Below are 24,615 nucleotides of genomic sequence, written 5' to 3'. Positions count from 1 at the left end.
TTTGCTAGCCTGTTCATAAAGCCAGAACATTAAAGAAGAAAATGCAGAGTGAATACTGAATGGCAGTGGCCTGCAATTTTAATCAGTAGCATCTACTGTGTGCTCTATTGATTTTTGCAATAACAAAAAAGGACATAACAATATTTAAGCAGCCGCAAACCTGGATTTGCCAATTGAAAATAAGCTGCAACCATTCTTGGCTGCCTGAGGGACATAACTGCAAACACATGCCTTGCATGTTCACAAAGAATAGCTGTGTAGCTGATTGCTGACAAAAGTTGTTGATACCTTTCCTTCTCAAAACAGCATGAAAGATGGTACTGTGGACTGTCTTCAATGTTCTACTAGCCTACTTCTAATCTTAAGCTTTTCATTTCCTGCACATTTGATAGGAATTGAAAAGAGCAGAGAGAGACCTTAACTATTCCCTATAGGGCCTTTAACCTGTCAGTTTTAAGTCTGAAATTTATGGAGACTGCTTCGCTTAAATATTGTATATACTTGTGCAAACCTGTTAGTTGCATCCCAAGTTATTTAATTTTTACATACTGTATTTGCAAAGAAGAGAAAAGGCTAGTACTGAAATAGCGCTTGTATGTCACATAATGCAGTAGATATGCTGTGCATTTGAAAAGCACTCCTACATTTTTAGAGATAAAATACTGAAAAGTGACTGGAGGGAGGGCTGAGATATACCCCCACCAAAGAGCTGTGCGGGAACTTTGCCCTCTCCAGCTGATTTTCAGCAAGGGGGCTTTCTCTTGCCCCATGCAAATGAATGCAGAAATTACACCCCATAGTTGTATGGGCATAGAGAGAAAGGAAATGAGAAAGGAAAAAAACAGAAAAGGAACCAGCAAGCTGCAGGCAGGCAGGCAGGCGGGGAAGTCGGAGATTTAAAAAAAGGCAGATCCAGAGAGACAGATAGAAAGGAGGGAGGGAGGAAAGAAATAGGAGCCAGAGAGAAGGAAGAAAAGATGAGAGAGAGATTAAGGAACAAAAAGGACCTGAAGAGAGGGAGGGAGGGAGGGAGAGGAGGGAGAGCAAAAATGAAAGAGCAAAGAAACCAAAGTGGTTGCTTACATTCTGTTTGCACCCTTATGCACACAAACACATGAATGCAGGTAAGGGGGCATTCCCAGCAGTTCTGTGATTGCCCCCCTTGCAACAGCAATCAATTTATAGTGGTGTCCAGGACACTTTCAAAATGCTGAATGTGTCCATGGGCCCAAAAGGTTGGAGAATATATGTAAAGCATACGAAATGTATCACAGACAGACAGACACTGTAAGTTTTGTATGAAGGTACTTCAGGAACTGATGACCAATTTTTAGAGTTTGTGCTATTTAGAATTGAATTTCTGGAGCTCCTTTAGCAGCTGCAGGACAAGCGGGAATTCAGCAAATAACATTTCTTTTTCTGCATACCAAGTTTCAGATGCTTAATTTATGCTTGTCACACAGCTGCAAAAGCCACCCACAGGAGCACTGCCAGACAAAAAAAAGCTGGTAACTTTAATTAGATGTATTGTCTATAGTGGCTAATGAATAAGAAGTTCCAATGTACACATTTAACATTATTGGGAAGAAAAATACAGTTGAGCTATGTTTGAGCTCTGTTCCAAAATCGCTATCAAGGAAATAATAGAAGGTGATTAGATTGTCTGCCAGTTTTTTTGTACCTTGACAAAGAAGGTATTCATCATGTTTATCCTCCTTGCAAACACTTCTGATGCTTCAGTCTTCATTTAATATTATTTGGTGACCTAAGCTTTTGTGAAATGTACATATAAGTTATATTTGAATGATTTGTTCAGTTAGTGCCACGTTCATTTAAAGAGGTACATTGAGCATCTCGCATGGTTAGAAAGTGCAGCAAAACTGTTCCACTTCAAGATATTTAGTATTATAATTAAGGCCAATTGTTTGTATATCACTAGATATATAGAAAATGTTTATTAAAAAATAGTACCAAATAGGAAACTATCAAAGAAAAAGATCAAAGAAAGTATAATACACATGGATCAGCTGTCTTTCTTAATTGTAGCAGCTCCATTTAAAATGAAGGGGGAAATGTCCATTATGTTGGCTTTTCCATCTGATATCAGTGATTAAGGCCACACTCCTATGTATGCTTAGATAGAGAAAGTCTTAAAACTCTCAGCATGCCCCAGCCAGCCATGCTGGCTGAGGCCTACCAGGGTTTGTGGGGCTTTGTTCATTCTAAATGTGCCTAGGTTTGCACCCTAAGCAAATTGTACAATTACTACAGCATACTTGGTTTCTGTTCAGGGAAATGTTGAAATCATTTTGTCTATTTTAGTCTCTCTTGTCCTTAAAAATAGGCTTCTAATCACCCCCTTGAAAAAAGATGCAGTTAACGAAGATCAGTTACATCCTGCAGTGTCATCCCAAACCTTCTTGGGTCTGAGAGTACATTTTGTGCATGTACATAGAACTTATATACCTGCAACTAATATTGGAAAGCTTTGTGTTTCACAGTGGCTGTTCCTTTCTCATTTTTCATTTCCACTGATATTAAACTAGGGATTTAAGTACAGGTTCACTAACATTCAATCACACACAAAAAGGCTGAGAAAAGCCCTGCAGCATAGCTACCGATAACATCTTTATATTGTACAGAGTTAAGCTGAAGAACTGCAAGCAGCATGCAGAGTCCAGTTCCCCCTCCCTCTTCTGCTGATATAAATTATTTTTTTATCCATTCTGCAGGTTCAGTGCATGCAACATCTATAGCAGCCTCTAGAGTGGAGCAGGCACTGTCTGAGGTTGCCTCATCTTTGCAGAGCAGCACTCCGAAGCAGGGTCCTCTACATCCTTGGATGACACTGGCTCAAATTTGGCTTCATGCAGGTAATGGGCCACAGCTGCTGTTTTCTTTTCCTGCTCATTAGCTGCAGGAATTTGTATTCATTGCATTCAGCCAGCCGGAATGTTTTATTGTATGTCAGCTAAAAGCACTGCATTTAAGGACATTTATTCAGAATGTGGCATTTTGTTACATTTCAAGACAAGCACATTGTATGTTTAATTTATGAAATGGCAGTCAAGGGGAGGATGGCATTTAGCATTTAACAAGCTTGTCAGAAAGTTGACTCTCCCCACTTCCCTTTCTAACCACTCCTCAGGTTGTGTTAAGTCATGGAAACGTAAAGTCTTTCATTGAAAATTAAGGGCAATGTTGTTTTGGTAAATTTTAATTTGATGTTATAGTGGACATGTGCAATTGGGACAGCGGCAGCTCAAATCGTGAATGTTAGGGGAAAAGATAAATGCCATCTGAAATTACGTCTTTTTACATTCTTCTCAAAGTGTAAAAAACCTCAGCGATAACAATAACTAAAGCTATTGTCTGAGAAGAAAGTTATTTGAGGATGTAGATACACTAGTACTTCAACAGGGTAGCAGAAAATTTGGCTAGATTTTCTTAAAGGTAACTCAGGTGTGTGCAGGTAATGGACACTGCACCACTATCAATTCCATTCTGTAAGCAAGACCCACCTCTTGGGCAGGGGAGATTTAGCACATTTAGAAGCAACAGGGAACAAGCAGAAGTGCCCTTTTCTGGAACAAGCCAAGCCATTGGAGTTCACGCAAGGGAGCTCCGACAACCTCTCCTGTAGGAAGTGCTAAATCTCTGTAGCACAAGGGCTGCATCTTGTTGGCACATGAAGTTTCTGGAAAGGGCCACTCATGTAATGGGTCTGTTGGATGGTATCTCTTGACATAGGATAATTCAATTTGGTGACATGGGAAGCGGCCATGTCGTTCAGGAACATTATTGTACTTGCTTCCATAAATGATGCCATTGTTCAGATGTTGGGCAGGAAGTATTTTGAACTAAAGCAGCACAAGCAGCCCCACATAATATCTCTTTCACCGGACTGCATCATTTTAGACAACAAGGTAGAGATCAAATCCATTAATGCTTCCTCCACATAAAATTCTGTCTGCACATTGAAAACTAGCATGACAAGAAAAAGGTGCAGGGTGAACACTTTCAACGGCTTTTGTAAAAAGCATGTAATGGGGGCAGTTGGAACTGGTACAGCCCAGCAAGAGATACATCATGCGCATTTGTTCATTTGTTTTAGCTTGGACAAACCCACCTATGCTTGTTTACTTTAGGTTTACTTTATATTTAACCTATGTCATAGAAAGGATGGAGTGTCAAGTCATGGTAGAACTGGGAAGACTGAGGGTTTAATCTGTGCTCATTTGTGGAACTCAAATTATCCTAATCTATATCACAAAGTTGTCATGTGAGTAAAAGGGTAGGGGATTGTAAACAGCCCTGAGCCCCTTGTAGAAAGGATAGGGAAAAATGTAAGAATAATAATCAATAGTTTCAGTTGACTTAATTATGATGTTTATACAAAAGTTCTGCTGGTGGTTTACAATTAAATGTGTAATTATCCAAAGTGCACATAGCTTTTCAGCCTCTGTCTGCTTTTTGAACTGTTAAATGTGAGGAAGGAACCCTAACCTGAATTAGGTTTTGAGGTGAGGAATATAAATCTGTGTAGTGCGATCTCTCGTTTTATATCACAGTGTCAGATTAATCAGACAACCCATGGTACTAGGTTATACAACATTTAGATCTTTTTAAGAATAGTTTACATAGCAAAGCATTTTGTTATATTTTATTGCAGAGGAAATAAATACATTCTTGTACAGAGCAAGCACGAGGCATGGAATCTAAACAGCTCTGTGACTGGATCTTTCTCCTTTTTCAAACTTAAACACAGGAAGGTGGATGTCCAGTTTGGACCAGAACAATAGCAGTGAAGGCAGATGAGGAGTTACCCATGCAGCAGCTCTGTTTAAATATCTTGCAGAGATGAAGGTGCTCTTTTTAGCACTCTGTGAGGTTAAAGCTGCCTGTGTTTCTTCTATGGTAGCTATTCTCAGCTGCTGGGTTGCTACATGTGCCTATTAGTTCTGAGAAGGTGAATGGCAGGTGCAACCCTGTATGCTTGGGAAGCTTTTCATGTGAAGACCAACTCCTTCACAGAACCTGCCTTTGTGTATACTTCAAAGATTGAAACAATGGCATTCAACCAGAGTAAGGCTGTGTTTGCAAATTTTATATTCAGTAGTTGTTAAGATCGATCACTTAAATGAAATGAAATCACTAAAAACCACTTAAAGCAATTGCACTGTGTTTACAGTGGCTGTAACAAGTTAGAGTTAGCAAAAGATATACTCAGTAAAAATAACTATGCCTACTGGAGGGGCTAGGTTGGCTTGCCCTTGCAAAGGAGTGTTGGAACCTTGGTGCAAACACTGAAAATATCTCTTGGTGAGTTCCTCCCAAACATGCTTCAGATATTGGTGGGTCAGAAAGATGGGCTTCTCTCTTAGCTCAAACCCCAGGCCAAGTTTATCTCTACCAAACTTGGAACTCTTTTTATTATCAGAAATGGGGCTATGCGTAGATTTGAATATGGCTACTGACTGTTAAAATGAGGAAGATGTCAACCCAGTATATCCGATGTCTTAAATAACTGTTGTTTTTAATATTAGATTGTAGGAAAGAATAATAAAATTTATTAAAAAAACACCAGGCCAAATCATAAAAGAGAATAAGGTATATCTCAGAAGACCTGGTTCCAAGTCATATGGAGCTTGGTAGGGCATTCTGAACTGTGCTTGGAAATGGGCCAGTGTTAGTTTAAGATGAATGTATCAATCCTTATAGCAGGGTCTGGAATTAATTTCTGGTTAGTATACTAAAACAAACATCGATGAAAACATAGTGATATTCATTTTAAAACAAAATTACCATGTTTTCCATATGAAAAAACATTATGATGGTAGTAATGTATTTCATCCTGCAAGGGTTTCCTTAATTAATGGCTAGCTGAAAGAAAAAAGGGATAATCATAGCTTTTAGCCTGCTATGTAATCTATCAGTCCTAATGTGTTGTTGCTTAGCAGATGTCACTCTGTTTTTCTTTAACCTCAATTTAAGATAGTAATTTAGTAGTTTGTATACTTATGATAAAACTTCACACCATGTATAGTTAAACTATAGCATTTGCTGCCACAGGAAGGTGTGATGGCCAGCAATTTGGATGGCTTTAAAACAGGATTGGTCAGATTTATGGAAATCAGTTTAAGCTCTGGCATAGGGTATTATCCTTGCTGGCTATGTGCTGTCTCCTTTATCAGAGGTGACATGCCTACATACACCAGTTGCTGAGGAGCTCAGGCAGGAAGAGGTCTTCCATCCATCCAGCTTGAGGGATCCTGTGGACAGCTGGTTTGCCATCATGACTAGGGAGTACTGCACTAGATGGAGCTTTGGTCTGGTCCAGCTTGGCTTTTCCTATGTTCTTAAAGTCCTGTTAGAATCTGTCACATTGCCTGTCGCATTGTTTGAATGTAGTTGCTGTTGTGTGAACTGCATTAGACACAAATGAAATGTTAACAGGTAACTGATTGTGTTCCCTTTGCCATAGTCTGTGTGATTCCTCTAAACCAGCCTTCACAAACATGACACCCACCTGATGTTTTCATTGGCAACTCTCATCAGCCCCAGGCAGCATGGACAGTGGAGGGGGGTGTCATCAGAATCATCTGGTGGGCACCATCCTGGTGGAAGCCTGTTCTAGAGCTCTTAAACCAATGGAAGCAAGACTGCTTTATGGACTCCTTTATGGAGTCAATGCCCTTTTCTATTTATTGTGTAAGCTGAGAAGCCGGGTGCTTTAAAGCAGCAAGAAGTTCAGCTGCCACCCTCTTGTGTCAGCCTGGAATACAGTGAGGAGGCCTGAGTTCCAGCCACAAAGCTCACTGGCATTCCTTGGATTAGTTGTAATCTCACAGTCAAATTATCCATGTTGGATTGTGGAGATACAAGGACCAGGGCAAGGATCCCTGTGCTCCTTGGAGAAAGAACAAAGCTAAATCTAATTAAATAGAATTGTTATAGATTTCATTATATCTGGAGAGCTGAGACTTTCCTTTATCTAGCACTCTACAAAGTGAACTGTGCTTTTGACAGGTTTCTGAAGGTTGGCTTAGGAGGCTTCTGTACGTGCAGTACACCTTCTGTAGCTTTTCCGCAAGTGACCACTGTTGAAATCTCTTTTGGATTAACTGCTTTCTGGTCTGTCTACTGTGGGTAATTGGGAAGGAAAAAAACAGGAAAGCTTTCTGCAATAAGGGCTATGTTTAAAGTGTCCTAACAGCTATTTTCTTTCAATATTAAAAATGCTGATCTCAGTATATTCTGATTAATGTACTTCTAATTTCATATGTATATACACATGCATAAATCCCATCTCCCATGGGTTTGTTAATACTGGACAATATCAGTCTCGGTGATTTCCAAGTTGGAAGTACATCTTGCTGTTCAAGGCTGCGATTTCCTTTATAGAGTCACTCCATCTCAAAGTTGCTCTTCCTTTTCTTTGTCTGCCTTCAATTTTCCCTAGTATAATTGTCTTCTTCAAAGAGTCTTGCCTTCTCGTGATGTATTCAGAAAATGACAACCTCAGTTTTGTCATTTTTGCTTCTAGGGAAAGCTCTGGCTTGATTTGATCTAAGACACATTTGTTCATCTTTCTGTTGGTCCAAGGTATTCACAGACCTCTCCTCCAACACTGTTTCAAATGCATACATTTTCTTCCTGTCGACTTCCTTCACTGTCCAGCTTTCATACCCATGCATAGTGCTCAGGTATACAATAGTGTGGATGAGCTTGGCCTTGGTCTCCAGTGAAATGTTTTTACACTTGATCTTTTCTAGTTTCTTCATTTCTACCCTTCCAAATCTCAGTCTTCTTCTGATTTCTTGGTTGCAGTCTCGCTTTGAATCGAGATGAGGTATGTAAAACCTTTAACAGTTTCCATGTTTCATTGTTAACAATAAAGTTCTGTAATTCTTCTGTGGCTGTGATTTTTGTTTTCTTACTCTTCAGCTTCAGTCCTACTTTCACACTTGTTTATCAGGAGTCATTTCACGTCACTGCTGCTTTCTGCAAGTAGCATGGTGTCACCTGCATATCGTAAAGTATCTTCTGACAATTTTCACCCCTTCCTCTGATTCTAATCCAACTTTCCTTATATGTTCTGCATACAGATTGAACAGATAAGTAGATAAAATGCATTATTGTCTGACACCTTTGTCTACGGGAAACCATTATGTTCCTCCATATCCCGTCCTAAGAGTAGCTTCTTGTCTGTGGTACAGTTTATGCATTGGAACAATCAGGTGCTGTGGCACACCCCTTTCTTTCAAAACTATCCATAGTGTCTTGTGATCCATACTGTCAAAGGCTTTGCTTAGCCTATACAGCATAGATTGATCATTTTCTGGAGAGGAAAGATCTCTAGTGCCTCTTTCTTTTTGGAATCCAGCTTGAACGTTAGGCTCCATTTCTCCATTTTTTGCTCCATATCGGGTTAGTATGCTTTGTTGCAACACTTTGAGCATCACTTTGCTTGTGTGGGAAATTAATACAATGGACCTATGGTTGCTGCATGCTTTTGCATCTCCTTTCCTGAGGACTGAAATGTAGAATGAACATTTCCAGTCTGCGGGTCATTGTTTTGTTTTCCATATTTGCTGGCATATTCCTTTTAGGATTTGGACCTATTTGTTTTCTGCAGCTTGGAATAGTTCTGTTGGTAGCCCATCTTGTCCAACTGCTTTATTTTTGCAAGTGCTTTCTGAACATCTTGCAGGTTTTCCATAAGATTTCTCTTCAAATAAGTCTGTCGTCCTTTCATCTCTTCTGCATAGTTCTGTATAATCTTCTAAGTAATATGGCAAGATGCTAGCTCTTGAAGAAAAGAGAGGTGATTTAATTTGATACCCCCATATGCAATGCCATTTTGAATGGCAAAGTCAAATGAAAAGAAACACAGCAGCACTTGCATTTAGAAAAATGATTTCTGTATCTTTTGCCAGCTGGGAGTAGGAGTATGGATGCTCAGGAGCAGGATCCAAAACCTCAGCCAAGCCGAGAAAAGGCCTGATTAGCAGTTAAGCACAGGGAGGAGGAAGGGCTTGAAATCTGAGCAAGTTGCCTGAAAAATTGACTGTCTCATCTCTTTTTCTAGTCCCTTCCACAGTCACACCTATCCCATGCCAGTCTTGTCTTCTTCCTAACCAACAAGCAGCAGTTCCTCTTTTCTGTGCAGGTGAAAACAGAGGAGTGAATATACCCATATAGCTTGAGCAGATAGAAATACTATACAGAAATGTAGCTTGGGCTCAAATACCATCATCCACTACCAGCACATTGAAGTTGTCTGTATGGGGAAGACCTCACTCTCCAAGTTCCAGGGGCAGCCATGGGATCACATGAATCACACAGACTCTGCTCCCCTCTGTCCATTTTTTAATTGTATGTTACAGCTTGTTTCAGCCTTATTTTTTGGACCCTGCCTCTCTGTCTTCTGTTGTATACTATAGTTTGTGTTTGTCCTGAGTGGAGCCAAAACAAATGGAGAAGTGAAGTAAGCTTATCTCTCTCCCCAAAACCTGCCATACTGTAATCAGAAAGAACCACCACTCTTTGCATCTCATGGAGACTTTGGAAGATCCCCTAATATTTCAGGGTCAGTCTTTGGGTATCAGAGAGTTTCAGCCATTGGGAGAATAGGGAATAAGAAGTATGTTTATTTTAGATATTTTTATTTTATTCATATAATGGCAGAAAGTGAAGAGGAACTAAAGAGCCTCTTGATGCGGGTGAAGGAGGAGAGTGCAAAAGTAGGCTTGAAAGTCAACATTAAGAAAACTAAGATCATGGCATCCGGTCCTCTCACTTCCTGGCAAATAGATGGGGAAGAAATGGAGGTAGTGACAGATTTTATTTTCCTGGGCTCCAAGATCACCACAGACAGGGACTGCAGCCAAGAAATTAAAAGACACTTGCTCCTTGGGAGGAAAGCTATGTCAAATCTAGACAGCATACTAAAAAGCAGAGACATCACCCTGCCAACAAAAGTGCGTATAGTCAAGGCTATGGTTTTCCCAGTTGCAATATATGGCTGTGAAAGCTGGACCATAAGGAAGACTGTGCGCCAGGCCTTTGAATTGTGGTGCTGGAGGAGACTCCTGCGAGTCCCTTGGACCGCAAGGCGATCAAACTGGTCAGTCCTAGAGGAAATCAACCCTGGCTGCTCTTTAGAAGACCAGATACTGAAGATGAAACTCAAATACTTTGGCCACCTAATGAGAAGGAAGGACTCCCTGGAGAAGAGTCTAATGCTGGAAACAACTTATGGCAAAAGAAGAAGGAGACAGCAGAGGATGAGGTGGCTAGATGGAGTCACTGAAGCAGTCAGCATGAGCTTAAGTGGACTCCGGGGGATGGTGGAGGACAGGAAGGCCTGGGGGAATGTTGCCCATGGGGTCGCGATGGGTCGGACATGACTTCATGACTAACAACAACAACAATTTTATCCATAACCTTGCTTTCCACCAAAAATGACACTGATATTTGTTCTAAAGTGCCTGACCACTGTGATGTGGTAGAAGGGCAGAATATATATTTCCTTACATTAATAAAGGCCCATGTGGTACATAAAATGGATTGTTCTTCAGTAACCTTAGCATTAGCATTTTTATTATTACGTTTATTACATTAAATAGCATGTATTTAAGCATGGAAGCAGTTTTTATATCTTAAGTCCATCGTTCTACAAAGGAGACAAATAGTACAATTTCTCACTGTTCTTAAATTGTGAAACTTATAGGTGCTGCCATAAGTAAGGTGCAAGTAAACAGAAGAGGGGAGATACACAGGGAATTAATAAATTACCACCTTACCGCTTCTTTGATTGTTAAGGTGGTTTAAAGAGGAATTAATGTGAATGATTTCTTATAAAAGTTGAAAGAAAAAGAAATGCCCGATAGTTTCTACTGAAACAGATTGTGTGGCTCTAACCATTAATAACTCATTATGCAATACATGTGACTTTTACCTGAGCCAAAGCACAAACATTTCATTCAGTAACCTGACTGTAACTTACTTAAACATGGACTTTAAAATTATTTTATGCTTTTATGGAGTTTGCAGTGTTTCTATATCTTAAAAGCCTGCATTAAGAATAAAGTTTGTCCTTTATTCTTCCTCTGCTGTTTCCGCGAAGTTGTTAAAATATGTCTTCATAGATTTGATTAAAATATAGTGCCCCTTAGAATGTTTTGCTTTCCCCATTAAATAGCAGAGCCCTATATCCTATATAATATCACAAACTGCTTTTAAAACTTTGCACTGAAAGAGGAACAACTTTGAATCAATTATTTTAAGAAAAAACAAACAAAAGCAGCTAAAAATTCCTAAAAGTATTGTAGTTATAAAAGGAACACAGTTACAGTGTAACAACTGTACTATATTAAAGAGATGCATACGAGTGGGAGACAAATGCATAGGTTCTGTGCAAAATGCATGATTGTTTTTAAAAGTCCCTTAATCTGTAGACATTCAGTAATACAAGTCTCACATAATGCTAAAACATGATTTATTTAATCCAAGGCTTGTTGAATTCTAGGCTGTCATGATGTGTGAACACAGCTGTTGTTGTTGTTACATGTCATCAAGTTGTCTCTTACATATGAAAATGAAAGCCTTCCAAAATGATTCTATGATTCTATCATAATGTATCGAGGTGGCTAGACGGAGGGGATACAGTGGATGTGATTTACCTGGATTTCAGCAAGGCCTTTGAAAAAGTGCTGCATGATATCCTGGTCAAGAAATTGTTGAGCTTTAGGATAGATCAGTGCACTTTCTGATGGATTAGGGCATGGTAGATGGACAACAAGCGAAGGGTGACTATCAGTGGAGAATCATCAGGATGGCAGCCAGTGACGCACACACAACTCTGGTGTGCATAGTGCTGGAGTACTGACTCCAGTTCTGGGCTCCATATTATGGGAGAGACATAGCTAGGGTAGAAACGGTTCAGCACAGGGTCGCAAGGATGGTAGCCAGGTTGGGAGGGATGACATATGAGGAGAGATTAAGGGAACTGGGTCTTTTCAGCCTAGAGAAGAGCAGACTCCAAACAGATCTTTTAGCGACTTATAGGTATGTGAGGGGATGTCATGTGGAAGAGGGCTGTGACCTGTTCTCCCTTGCAGTGGAGGGCAGGACGAATTCCATTGCAACAAAGCTCAAGGAACCAGGCTTCAGGTTGGATGGCAGGAAGTACTTCTTGATGGTTAGGACCCCTAGGGTATGGAATGGGCTTCCAAGGGAGGTGGTTGAGGCCCCATCAGTGAGGGTGTTCAAGGAAAGATTGGACAACCACATGATGGGGATTATATGAGCAGAGCCAGCTGGAGCCAGGGGTTAGACTAGATGGCCCAGGAGGCCCCTTCTGACTCACATTGTGTCTATGTTTCTAAATGTCCTATCTATATCTCTGCTTAGCTGCTCTGAATACAAGGCCATGACTTTCTTTATGGGGTCACTCCATCTCATGTTTGATCTTCCTTTTCTAATGCCTTCAACTTTACCTAGCATTACTGTCTTCTCCAGTGAGTCTTGTCTTCTCATGATGTAGTGAACACAGATACTCTAACACATCAGTTTGTTAACCATGAACAACCCAGAAAGGGAACCTTTTTTACTGTTCCATTGTGAACTCTGGATTATTTAAATAATTACATGTGAACCCAGAACTGTGGGTTATTCATGGGTTGTTTAGCCAGGCTATAGACTTGGTGGGGCAAGAATAGTTTAAAAAATCTGAGGTGCTCTGTAGTTCACTACTGCAGTACTGTAAAAGAACTTGGGATAGAAAGCAGGAGAAGGCAAAGAGAAAAAGAAACATCCCAAGGACTGTTATACAGGTATTATGTATTTGTTTATTTAATTTTTATTTATTTAAAACATTTGTAGACCATCCCGTTACCAAAGTCTCGGGGCAGTTTAACAATACAAAATGTAAGAAGACAGGAGAGGAGAGGAGATTATTTGATCATTTATTAGGCAAACTCTAGACTGGGAAACAAAACCTGGAATAACCATGGTTAAATATATGATGAGTAGGCCTTATGTGCAAACGAGATTATTAAAGAGTTAATTTTATTCCTGCCTTCTAGCTATCCTGGTCATCATCCCTCTGCTTAAACATGCTTCATTTATAAAACCAGAACCACTATTGGCTGTGATCCAGTGATTCTGATCATGGCTTTTATTGAATCCAGCCATATCAGGAAAGTATTGTAGCAGACTTTCAGCTCTGGTTTGGGTGAACTCTGCAGACACATAGAGACTATCCACTGACAGACAAACTTTTCAAATAATTTTTCCCCAATTCATGCATGGTACCTGAATCTTTCTGTTCCAGGACCATGGTTTGTGAAAAGGATTCTGGAGTCAGTAAAAAATAGACATTCAGCACACATTATGTTGGTTTTTCTAGCTGTGTGTACATAACCAAATACTTAACTAGAACAGAAGATTGGTTGGGCCTCTGCACCAGATTGACAATTAAGGGTTTTATCCTTAAACACTTGGTATGCAGCCTTGGTTGTTTTGCCTGACCAAAATAAGCCAACAATACACACCCCAAAAAACTGCTACCATGAGGCTGTGTAGTGAAAAGGCTATAACCTCTTACAAATACCCTTTTATTAAAACAACCTCAATCACGTCTGGACCTCAGTGTTTGAAACGGAGCGGGCATTGCATGAGAAAAAAAACAAAACACACAATTGTAAGTTAAAAGTGAAATTGTTTATAAGGAAAATGAAAAGTCAAGTCCTACTTGAAATAAAAGGAAGAAAATGTTTCAAAGATTGTAAACGTTATTAAAAATGCAAGACTCTCCTATTTCAAACTATTTCAAAAAATAGCCTGCCATGTGACCTTTGGATTCTGGACAAGTCCAGATCCAGTGTGCTGCATACAAACAGAGTATCAAGAAAATTCTTTCCTGTTCTTTGATTAAAAACCACTTGCTCTGTGAAGAGACCCTAGTTTGAACCATTTCTGTCTCTTATCTGGTTGAAAACCTGATTTGCACTTTAAACTTTTTAACCCATTGAGGAGAAAGACAAAGCACTAAAGTCAGTAATAAAAGAGTAGGCATGGATTTCCATGTTGTGTAAATGGCTTCTGCCTATCTCTGTGATGGCTCCCTTGCATGTGGCTGCATACAAAAGAGATTGATTCCAGGAGAAATAAAGCTTTCAATAGTGGTTTGATTTTAGAATTATGGAGGTAGTCGGGTTAAGTTGATCAGACTTCAGGAATCCTGCAGTCCCTGTGCACCAATCAATCCTGATGGGTGGATCTATAGAAAAGAAATGGCAGCGAGTATAGTGCTGTTCTCTTTTCTGGGAAGTAACATATACAACCATTTGACTATCCCACATCAGTTCTTCCAAGCCTAAGTTCTGGGACTGAAAAATGTTTTTAGAGCAATGCTCAGGCTTAGTTCCTTACCTCTGTCCTTTATGCCACAGCATTCACAAAAACCAGTGTTTGAAGAGTTCATCAGAAATACAATGTCATCTAGCATATAGTTGAAAAGAAATCTGTGCCTTGCCTGGGGCTTCCATGGAGCATTAAGCTATATTGTAAACATGTGGGAAAATATCAATATTCATTTGTTGTTGTTGTTGTTAGTCGTGAAGTCGTGTCTGACCCATCGCGACCTCATGAACAGCATTCCTCCAGGCCTTCCTGTCCTCCACCATCCCCCAGGGTCCACTTAAGCTCTTTAAGAACTTGCCACAGTTTGTTGTGATCCACACAATCAAAGGCTTTAGCTTTCTTAATGTTGAGTTTCAAGCCAACTTTTGTGCTCTCCTCCTTCACCCGCATCAAGAGGCTCTTTAGTTCCTCTTCACTTTCTACCATGAGAGTGATATCATCTGCATATCAGAGGTGGTTGATATTTCTCCTGGCAATCTTAATTCCAACTGGTGATTCATCTAGCCCCACCTTTCTCATGATGTGCTCTGCATATAAGTTAAATAGGCAGGGCGACAGTATGCAACCTTGCCAAACTCCTTTCTCAATTTTGAACCAATCAGTTCTGTGCCCAGTTCTCACTGTTGTTTCTTGACCCACATATAGGTTTCTCAAGAGACAAATAAGATGGTCTGGTACTCCCATCTCTTTAAGAACTTGCCACAGTTTGTTGTGATCCACACAATCAAAGGCTTTAGCATAGTCAATGAAGCAGAAGTAGATGTTTTTCTGGAACTCCCTAGCTTTCTCCATGATCCAGCGTATGTTGGTAATTTGATCTCTAGTTCCTCTGCCTCTTTGAACTCCTGCCTGTACTTCTGGTAGTTCTCGGTCCACATAGTGCTGGAGCCAGCTTGTAGGATTTTGAGCATAACTTTGCTGGCATGTGAAATGAGTGCAATGGTGTGGTAGTTTGAACATTCTTTGGCATTGCCCTTCTTTGGGATCGGAATGTAAACTGACCTTTTCCAATCCTGTGCCACTGTTGAGTTTTCCAAATTTGCTGGCATATTGGGTGTAGCACTTTTACTGCATCGTCTTTTAAGATTTTGAATAGCTCAGCTAGAATATTGTCGCCTCCACTAGCTTTGTTATTGCTCAGACTTCCTAAGGCCCATTTGACTTCACATTCCAGGCTGTCTGGCTCTAGGTCAGTGACCACCCCATCGTGGTTTTCATGGATGTTAAGCTCTTTCTTGTATAGTTCTTCTGTGTAATCTTGCCACCTGTTCTTAATCTCTTCTGCCTCTGTTAGGTCCCTGCCATTTTGGTCCTTTATCACGCTCATCTTTGCATGAAACGTTCCCTTCATATCTCCAACTTTCTTGAAGAGATCTCTGGTCCCCCCATTCTATTGTTCTCTTCTATTTCTTTGCACTGTTCATTTAAGAAGGCATTCTTATCTCTTCTAGCTATTCTCTGCAATTCTGCATTCAATTGGGTGTATCTTTCTCTTTCTCCCTTGCCTTTCGCTTCCCTTCTTTCGTCAGCGATTTGTAAAGCTTCCTCAGACAGCCATTTTGCTTTCTTGCATTTCTTTTTCTTTGGGATGGTTTTAGTTGCTACCTCTTGTACAATGTTGCGAGCCTCCGTCCATAGTTCTTCAGGCACTCTATCAGATCTAATTCCTTAAATCTGTTTGTCACCTCTACTGTATATTCATCAGGGATAAGATATAGGTCATACCTGAGTGGCCTAGTGCTTTTCCCTACTTTTTCAATTTAAGCCTAAATTTTGCAACAGTATTCATTAGGAGGAAATACTTTATTCTTGTTTCTTCTTTGTCTTACAGCTGATGTCTATATAGGAATCGGAAAACCTGCAGAAGCCACAGCATGTACTCAGGAAGCTGCTAACCTCTTTCCAATGTCTCACAATGTTCTCTACATGAGAGGTCAAGTGGCAGAACTTCGAGGAAACATTGATGAAGCCAAACGCTGGTATGAAGAGGCCTTATCTATCAGCCCTACACATGTCAAAAGCATGCAGAGATTGGTAAGTCTCGTTCACACAACACAATGCATGTGAAATGCTTTGTACACTTGGAAGTACTGTACAAATGTAAGTTATTATTTCCCTCAAATATTTGAATAATCACAAGTTTATTAAGAAATTGGTGGTTACATTCATTAAATTCAGTCAATATAAATAGGCCATTAGTCTACAAGTGATAGGATGTAGTGCCATAGCCATCTTTAGGTAGAGAAAATAAAACTAGATGATTGGGTAGATACAAGATGAACGGAGGGATGGACGGATAAATGGATAGAAAGCAGTAAAAACGAATATAAAATTAAAAGGGGTATTCTGCTACAGATTAGGTTTAAAGGAGATGCATTTGCATGGAAAATTGAAGACTATTGTTGCGAGTCTTCCTGGTGGTGTGGAGAAAAGTGCTGAACTGCGACACAGGAGATCCAGTTTTAGTTTCCAGTGTACTTGTTAAGAATGCTGGGTTCTTTTGGTCCAGTCAGCCTGATCTATCTCACAGGATTGTTGTGAGATTAAAATAGAGACAAAAAGGATTGTATAAGCCGCCTGAAGCATCTTGCAGGAAAAAGGTGGGATTAAAATACAATAGTTTTTTTAAAAGTTTGTGTAATTAGGAAATGTTATGCAATACAACAGTAAGTATGTGAATGAACTCTTTCTTTCTAGCCCACTCCAAAACTGATGAACTGAACTCCCATCTTTCTCAGACTTAATTATCAACCATAGCTTTTAACTTAATTATATTCTCATTCCATGATATTTTCCATTGACTGTGTGCTCTTAATCTTCTGTAAGACTACATTGTATTCTTTATAAGTGCAGCATGTTCTGGCTGAAACACAGCTGTTCATTTCCATAGCAAAAGAAAATAGCTTTTCTCGACATTTTGAGTTCATAACAATCATGTTATCTACCCTTTACATATTTCAAGTATTTTGTAGTTACTATCTTGTCTGTTTTTACAACACTGCTAGGGCGAAGCAGGTGGCAACTTGCTTTCTGTTGCAGATAGCCACCTCTGATCCTTCCCGATTTGCATTGGGACCCAACGGGGTAACCTTTTTTGCCCCAGTACCAGGGTCCCGGTCTTGGAGTGGTTGGGGAGGGAGAGCAGTGACTATTTGTCCATGTTTTTAAATCAGCCATGCAAAAGTGCAAAGAAAATCACTTCTGCTTTACCCCTGAAGGCATGTAGAATATGGCATGTGGTGACCCAAAAATAGATAAATGGGTTAGAAGTGTGTGTGTGTGTGCGCGCGCACGCGCGTGTTCGGGAGTGGCCCTTTAGATGCCAACCCTGTATTACTGTATCTTACTTGTTCACAAAGTTTTCTTTTCCAACTTACACTAAACATTTTTGTAGATTAACAATGATCTGTTCCATTACAGACATTAGGCTGTTTCATATAGGCTGTTTCATATAACTCTGTCATGCTAAAAAGCCATTTTCACATACTTGTTTCTGCTGTGTGCAGAGCTCATCTGAAGAGTTATAATCCCCTGCTTGTACCCAGCATTTTAATTCTAAAGTAGGAGCTTGTTTCTGCCTAGCTCTCAATAAATTATTCAGAGAGGTGTTCCTCATGCATCCCTAAAGGAGCACATAAGGCAAAATACCAGGAAGCGAACATAGAATTGGAAAAGTGCTTGTGTTCCACTTACCTGACTTTTCAAGATAATTGAACACACTGGAAAATGCCAAAAGGTGCTTAGTAGATAGAGGAAGTAGGTGATGGACCAAAAGCAGCATGCTTGCATTGATTAATAGCCATATATTAAAATTTTCTGCCTTTGTTCCTTCAGTTCACTTGAAATGAATGATCTCTTAAGTTCCCAGTAAAGGTTTCTCTATATTTCATAGGGTATGGAAGTTCCTGTTAACAGCTAATAGGAATTGGACTAGGAGAATTCCCCCTGAGGGAATGAACAAAGTTCTGCTTGTAATATGTGTGACTGCTTTTTTTTTTTTTTTAAGGCAAAAGAAGTCTGCTTTTTTGGATATCCCCCATTCCCTAGCCTGACATACCATTTTTTTCTTCACACTTTCGGCCATTCCTACTGATGGCCAAGTGGGAAATATCCTGCACTGCAAATGCCTATTTTTTATTTTATGAATTTGTCATAACAGATGCACATTTCTTATGTTTGTTCCTGTAAGTACATATTTGTTATATGTACCTGATAAACAGAGGAATATGGTGATCTTTCACTGAAGCATTGCCCTTCAACAAAATGGGAGGTATTAACTGATAAAGATTATAAAGAAAACACAACTTGCTTTTGCCATAAATGTAGTCAGAAAGAAGGTTCAGTTGATACGGCTATAATACTTTTCTGACAGGAAAATATTCAAATGTAATTTGTTGCTCAGACTTAATGGCAAGTACACATGTGGTGCTTCCAGTTGCATAGTTTCTTCACTCTGAAACCATAATCAAGAAGGCATTGGATCTGTGAAGAAACGGAAGTATCCTCCATTTTTAATTTAGTTGGATTCTAGGATATTATGTGTTTTTATCTTTTTGTATGTGTGTTAATCCCATTTCAGCCAAAAGGTTCAAAAGCTTAGAGGTAAAAAGTTCAGTTAGAATGTGGAACTCAGGAAGCCAGGAGACTAAAATTCAGTAGAAGGTCGCGGGGGGTGGGGGGGAGCAGCGACAGCAGCAGCAGCGGAGGAAGTCTGACACTTGTGGAGTAGCAATTTAGTTTTCAGGAATCAGTATGAAACTAGAACAAAAGAAGTAGACTTCCTGTGGAAGATGGCATCTGGGAGAAGTGTTTTTCTGCCTTAGCTTAGCAGTGTTTTGCTTTAACTGCTTATCAAAACTAACAAACTACTGCTAACTACTAAACGGTGACTTTCTGGCATTGGAACTAAATGTACCAGGAGGCCTTGGGGAAGGAAGGTAGGACAGAAATATTTTGGACTGCCAGGTCTTTAGCGATGGGTGCCTACAAAAGGGTAGATGATAGGGATGATTTACTCTCTCCACTGGCATGCAAATAATCTAAAATTGTTTAGATTTTTTTTAGATTATTTTTTTGCCTTGTGTTTATCGCCACCAAACTTTGAAATTGCAGCTTTGAACTGCTTTACTCCCCTTGTTAGCCTTGATGAGCATATTAATTATGCTGTTGAAAGAAAAGACACACTGACTCAACAAAAAAAGTAGATAAAGGCACTGAATCTGCTAACTACAGAATTGCCAACAACATGTCAATTGATCTCATTCAACTGACAATCACAACTGTTAATTCAATCTGAAACACTAAAGCTACTAGAAGTTAAAACTGATCATCTTACTTTGAAGATCCTGACCTACATCAAGAACTTGGCAAACACTGATGGGTCTTTTTCTAGAAAATTGTCTCCTTTAACCCAGTCAGGGAAGGGCGTGCAAAAATGGATCAAATGCAGCAATTACAAGGAAAAGGAAGCCAAACTCAATTAAAGTTGCAGCCCTGTAAAGTGTGTTTAACTGTCTGCAAATATAAAGGTCATAGGAAATTTTGGACTACAACGTGGTGGGCCATTTTCCATTTAAGAGCTCTTCTAAGTGAGAAACTGTTGACAATTGATTTGAGACTCTTAATGTAAATAAGGCACAAAGTATTATGCCCATCTTGGGTACCCCCAAGATTTCTAGTATATTGTTAAGATGGAAAGAAGTTTTGCAAGGTAAAGGAATTTTCCCAGCTAGCGTTTTTGCTAATACAATTCTTAACCCTCTGGTACCATAAAGGACCAAAATGGCAGGGACCCAACAGAGGCAGAAGAGATTAAAAACAGGTGGCAAGATTACACAGAAGAACTATACAAGAAACAGCTTAACATCCCTGATAACCACGATGGGGTGGTCACTGACCTCGAGCCAGACATCCTGGAATGTGAAGTCAAATGGGCCTTAGGAAGTCTGAGCAACAACAAAGCTAGTGGAGGTGACAGTATTCCAGCTGAGCTATTCAAAATCCTAAAAGACGATGCAGTAAAAGTGCTACACTCAATATGCCCTCAAATTTGGAAAACTCAACAGTGGCCACAGGATTAGAAAAGGTCAGTTTACATTCTGATCCCAAAAAAGGGCAGTGCCAAAGAATGTTCAAACTACCACACCATTGCACTCATTTCACATGCCAGCAAAGTTATGCTCAAAATCCTACAAGCTGGCTCCAGCACTATGTGGACCGAGAACTACCAGAAGTACAGGCAGGAGTTCAAAGAGGCAGAGGAACTAGAGATCAAATTGCCAACATACACTGGATCATGGAGAAAGCTAGGGAGTTCCAGAAAAACATCTACTTCTGCTTCATTGAATATGCTAAAGCCTTTGATTGTGTGGATCACAACAAATTGTGGCAAGTTTTTAAAGAGATAGGAGTACCAGACCATCTTATTTGTCTCTTGAGAAACCTATATGTGGGTCAAGAAACAACAGTGAGAACTGGACACAGAACCACTGATTGGTTCAAAATTGAGAAAGGAGTTAGGCAAGGCTGCATACTGTCGCCCTGCCTATTTAACTTGTATGCAGAGCACATCATGAGAAAGGCGGGGCTCGGTAAATCACCAGTTGGAATTAAGATTGCTGGGAGAAATATCAACAACCTCAGATATGCATATGATACCACTCTCATGGCAGAAAGTGAAGAGGAACTAACTAGCCTCTTGATGCAGGTGAAGGAGGAGAGTACAAAAGTTGGCTTGAAACTCAACATTAAGAAAACTAAGATCATGGCATCCAGTCCTCTCACTTCCTGGCAGATAGATGGGGAAGAAATGGAGGTAGTGACAGATTTTATTTTCCTGGGCTTCAAGATCACTGCAGACGCGGACTGCAGCCAAGAAATTAAAAAACGCTTGCTCCTGGGGAGGAAAGCTATGGCAAATCTAGACAGCATACTAAAAAGCAGAGACATCACCCTGCCAGCAGAAGTGCGTATAGTCAAGGCTATGGTTTTCCCAGTTGCAATGCATGGCTGTGAAAGCTGGACCATAAGGAAGGCTGAGTGCCGAAGAACTGAGGCCTTTGAATTGTGGTGCTGGAGGAGACTCCTGCGAGTCCCTTGGACCACAAGGTGATCAAACCAGTCAGTCTTAGAGGAGATCAACCCTGACTGCTCTTTAGAAGGCCAGATACTGAAGTTGAAATTCAAATACTTTGGCTACCTAATGAGAAGGAAGGACTCCCTGGAGAAGAGCCTAATGTAGGGAACAATAGGTGGCAAAAGAAGAAGGGGACGGCAGAGGATGAGGTGGCTAGATGAGTCACTGAAGCAGTTGGTGTGAGCTTAAGTGGACTCCAGGGGATGGTGGAGGACAGGAAGGCCTGGAGGAATGCTGTTCATGGGGTCGCGATGGGTCGGACATGACTTTGCGGCTAACAACAACAACAGTGCTGGCAAAAATGCATCTCTCTGATGAAGCTTGCCTCTTGTACCAAAGCAGCCTCAACAGAAGTGATCCCATGTGATTTGGCTCAGAGAGCCAAGTTCCCCACTTTCCTGAATTTGGCCACTGAACAAATTTCCACAGTGATATCTGTCAAAGAGAAGCTACTGAATTCCTTCTCACCTCTTCTCCTGACAGTACAACTTCTAGGGTAGAAATGCTAAGAGACAAACTCCTGAGAATAAATAGTGATTTCTCACAATGAAAGCCAAAGCAGTGGGCTTCATCAGATGTGTACAAGGGACATCCAGTCGAGATCACTCTCTTGCCCTCTAGTATCCCTAGGGTGGCAGCTTTAACTAAGTCAGGAGATCTTCCCATTACTTCATAGCAAGAGAAGCAATACCCAAGTAAGCAAATACCCTCTGTGATTCTCAGGAATTTAAAGTGGTTGAGCGAAAACATTTAGAAGCCTCTTCACTCGCTCACAAACAGATGTGTCTTTCTGGACATTAATGGTGACCTAAATAAGATCACATCGACCGACTGGCAATTAAAGTTCCTTTCATGGAACATGTAAGGATGGCACAATAAGCTCCATGATTCTGAATTTCTTAAATTTTTGCATGAGTTTCATTTACTTTGTTTGCACGAAACTTTGATTCATAACTCTAATTTTCCAAGGGTACAGGGCTTATTGCATTCCTGCAGCCAAAACGTATTAAAAGGTCTGGGGAAGTGGAGATCTGGCTACTTTGATTCAGTGGACCTAAATGTAGATATTCAAGTCTTAGAAAATATCTGTAACAACTTCAAGACCCTACTTCTTAAAGGAACCTATTTTAGGAGTCTTACACACATACACATTCTCTCTCTCTCTCTCTCTCTCTCTCTCTCCCCCTCCCCCCCTCCCCCAAAGGCTTACCACAGCAGGAAAGGGAGTGCATTTGGAACTTATTAACTGACATGTCAGAATCGTTAGTTTCTCAATTTCCAAACACGTAGGTTTTTTAATGTGGAAATTTTAATGCTAAGATAGGATTGGGTAATCTAGAGGTGAGAAATGGCCTAAAAGTGGAGATCACAATACATGCCCACCTTTTACAGTATGTGTTGAAGGATCGGGTAATAAATAAATTTGGTCTAAAATTTCTGCAACTGCTTGAGTGACAGACTTGCATATTTTACGTGGTACTGTTTTTTACCTAACTAGCAGAACTTTTACTTAATGTGGCATCTTGTGGGGCCAATACAATTGAATGTATAGCCATATTTCCAGTTTTAATGAAGTTTGTTGCCAAGTTTGAGGTCCTGGATTCCACCTTGTCAAAATACTTGTTCATTTCATCCTCATCTTCAGTGCTTCCTGAGTGAAGTTGGAGCGAGAAAGCCAAAGTGGTGGATGAAATGGGTAAGTTCTTTGACAAGTGTCTCTGCTGAGCCAAACAAAGTAGCATGTCTCAAGGGTGTAACTGACAAGGCTATTTACAAGGGGAATATTTCTCTGCAATACTATATAGTAGACTTGTGCAAGTGCACACTTGCACAAGATGTCTAATAAAAGAAATATTTTAAAAAATTGTGCTCCCATTTATGCAAATTTAAATTTGTTATAGATTGGGTTGACTTCCAACAGGGCAAAGACAAGAAATCTGCCAGGGTTATACCAAATTTTACTCCTGAAATGGAATTCTCATTTATCCCAAGTGTACATTCAGATTTTAAAACCTTTCTCTACTGACTTTTTTTTCAGTGAAATTGAGCTTGGTTGTTTGAAAATGTGTGGCATCTATTGGGAAGGGTTACCTACGCCTCATCTAATAGCCAACCCCCACACTATTTAACACCTGAAATACACAGAGAGTTCTGAGTCTGCTGTGCTAGTAGAAAATTTCAACATGGTGGCAGTGGAAAAGGCCACAGCGAGGCAAGGTAAAAAAGGCTGGAGACACACCATTTTCCCTGTCTTCTCTTTCACTCAGAATAGGGCATTGCTGGTTCATGGCAGGTTACCTGCTTGGTGTTTGTGGCAGACTCTTTGAATAGATAAGAAAATAGAGTGTATATACTATTTGAATATAAGTATTTTGGCATATGTAGTATTTGTGATTTATATCACTGCGTCTTAAACTTAGACTCAGCTATTTTCTTATATATATTTTTTTTTAAGTATTGACTGGCCCTACGTCTTACTCATTTCTCTCTCCCTTTTGTCCAATGCTGTATTAGACAAACATTTGGACAAGCATTCCAAATTTTTGCAAGGAACAGTGAGTAGGCAAACTGGCTACTGTTCTACATAATTGTACATGATGGGATGGTTTAAAAATGGCTATATTAAACTTCCACATGAATTATGCATGCATCAAGAACAGAAACATCATATGAATTAAAGGGAATTGTGGAGAGCAGTGACGTACAGTCATTGCTAATTATGATATCTATGACCTTAAGAAGCATTTGTTAATTCATATACCAAATGTATTTTTCATCTGCTTATTTGGCCAATTACTGTATTTTATTATTAAGGCAGATATTTGGATCTCAGTATCAATGTGGCTTTTATTTATTTTGCCATTATTTTATAACAGCTGATTCAATGTGTTGTTTGACTGTCTGGCAAGTCTAATTTTTTGAGTAAGCATTTAGTCTCATGTTCCTTTCCTTTTTAAATTGGAAAATATTACCTAACAATATTCTTTTTCAGGTTCGCACTAGACAGATTGCTATCAGTCTATTTGATATTACTTTTTACAAAGATAATG

At 39.9% G+C, this 24,615-nt stretch overlaps 1 protein-coding gene across 6 annotated transcripts in view; it reads left to right on the top strand.

Annotated features, from left to right (window-relative positions):
- The window catches only part of TTC7B (tetratricopeptide repeat domain 7B), a 142,293-nt gene that overhangs the window by 100,448 nt on the left and 17,230 nt on the right, over positions 1-24,615 (top strand). For all 6 annotated transcript variants that reach the window (XM_044435638.1, XM_044435634.1, XM_044435633.1 and 3 more), the window contains 2 exons: positions 2,733-2,873; positions 16,262-16,464. In XM_044435638.1, coding sequence (XP_044291573.1) covers positions 2,733-2,873; positions 16,262-16,464 — 344 coding nt within the window. The remainder of the gene's footprint in view (positions 1-2,732; positions 2,874-16,261; positions 16,465-24,615) is intronic.

This window comes from Varanus komodoensis, unplaced genomic scaffold (genome assembly GCF_004798865.1).
Source record: "Varanus komodoensis strain SLA01 unplaced genomic scaffold, ASM479886v1 scaffold3, whole genome shotgun sequence".
NCBI lineage: Eukaryota > Metazoa > Chordata > Lepidosauria > Squamata > Varanidae > Varanus > Varanus komodoensis.
Note: the sequence above shows the minus strand (reverse complement) of the source record. Positions and strands in the feature narration are given on the sequence as shown.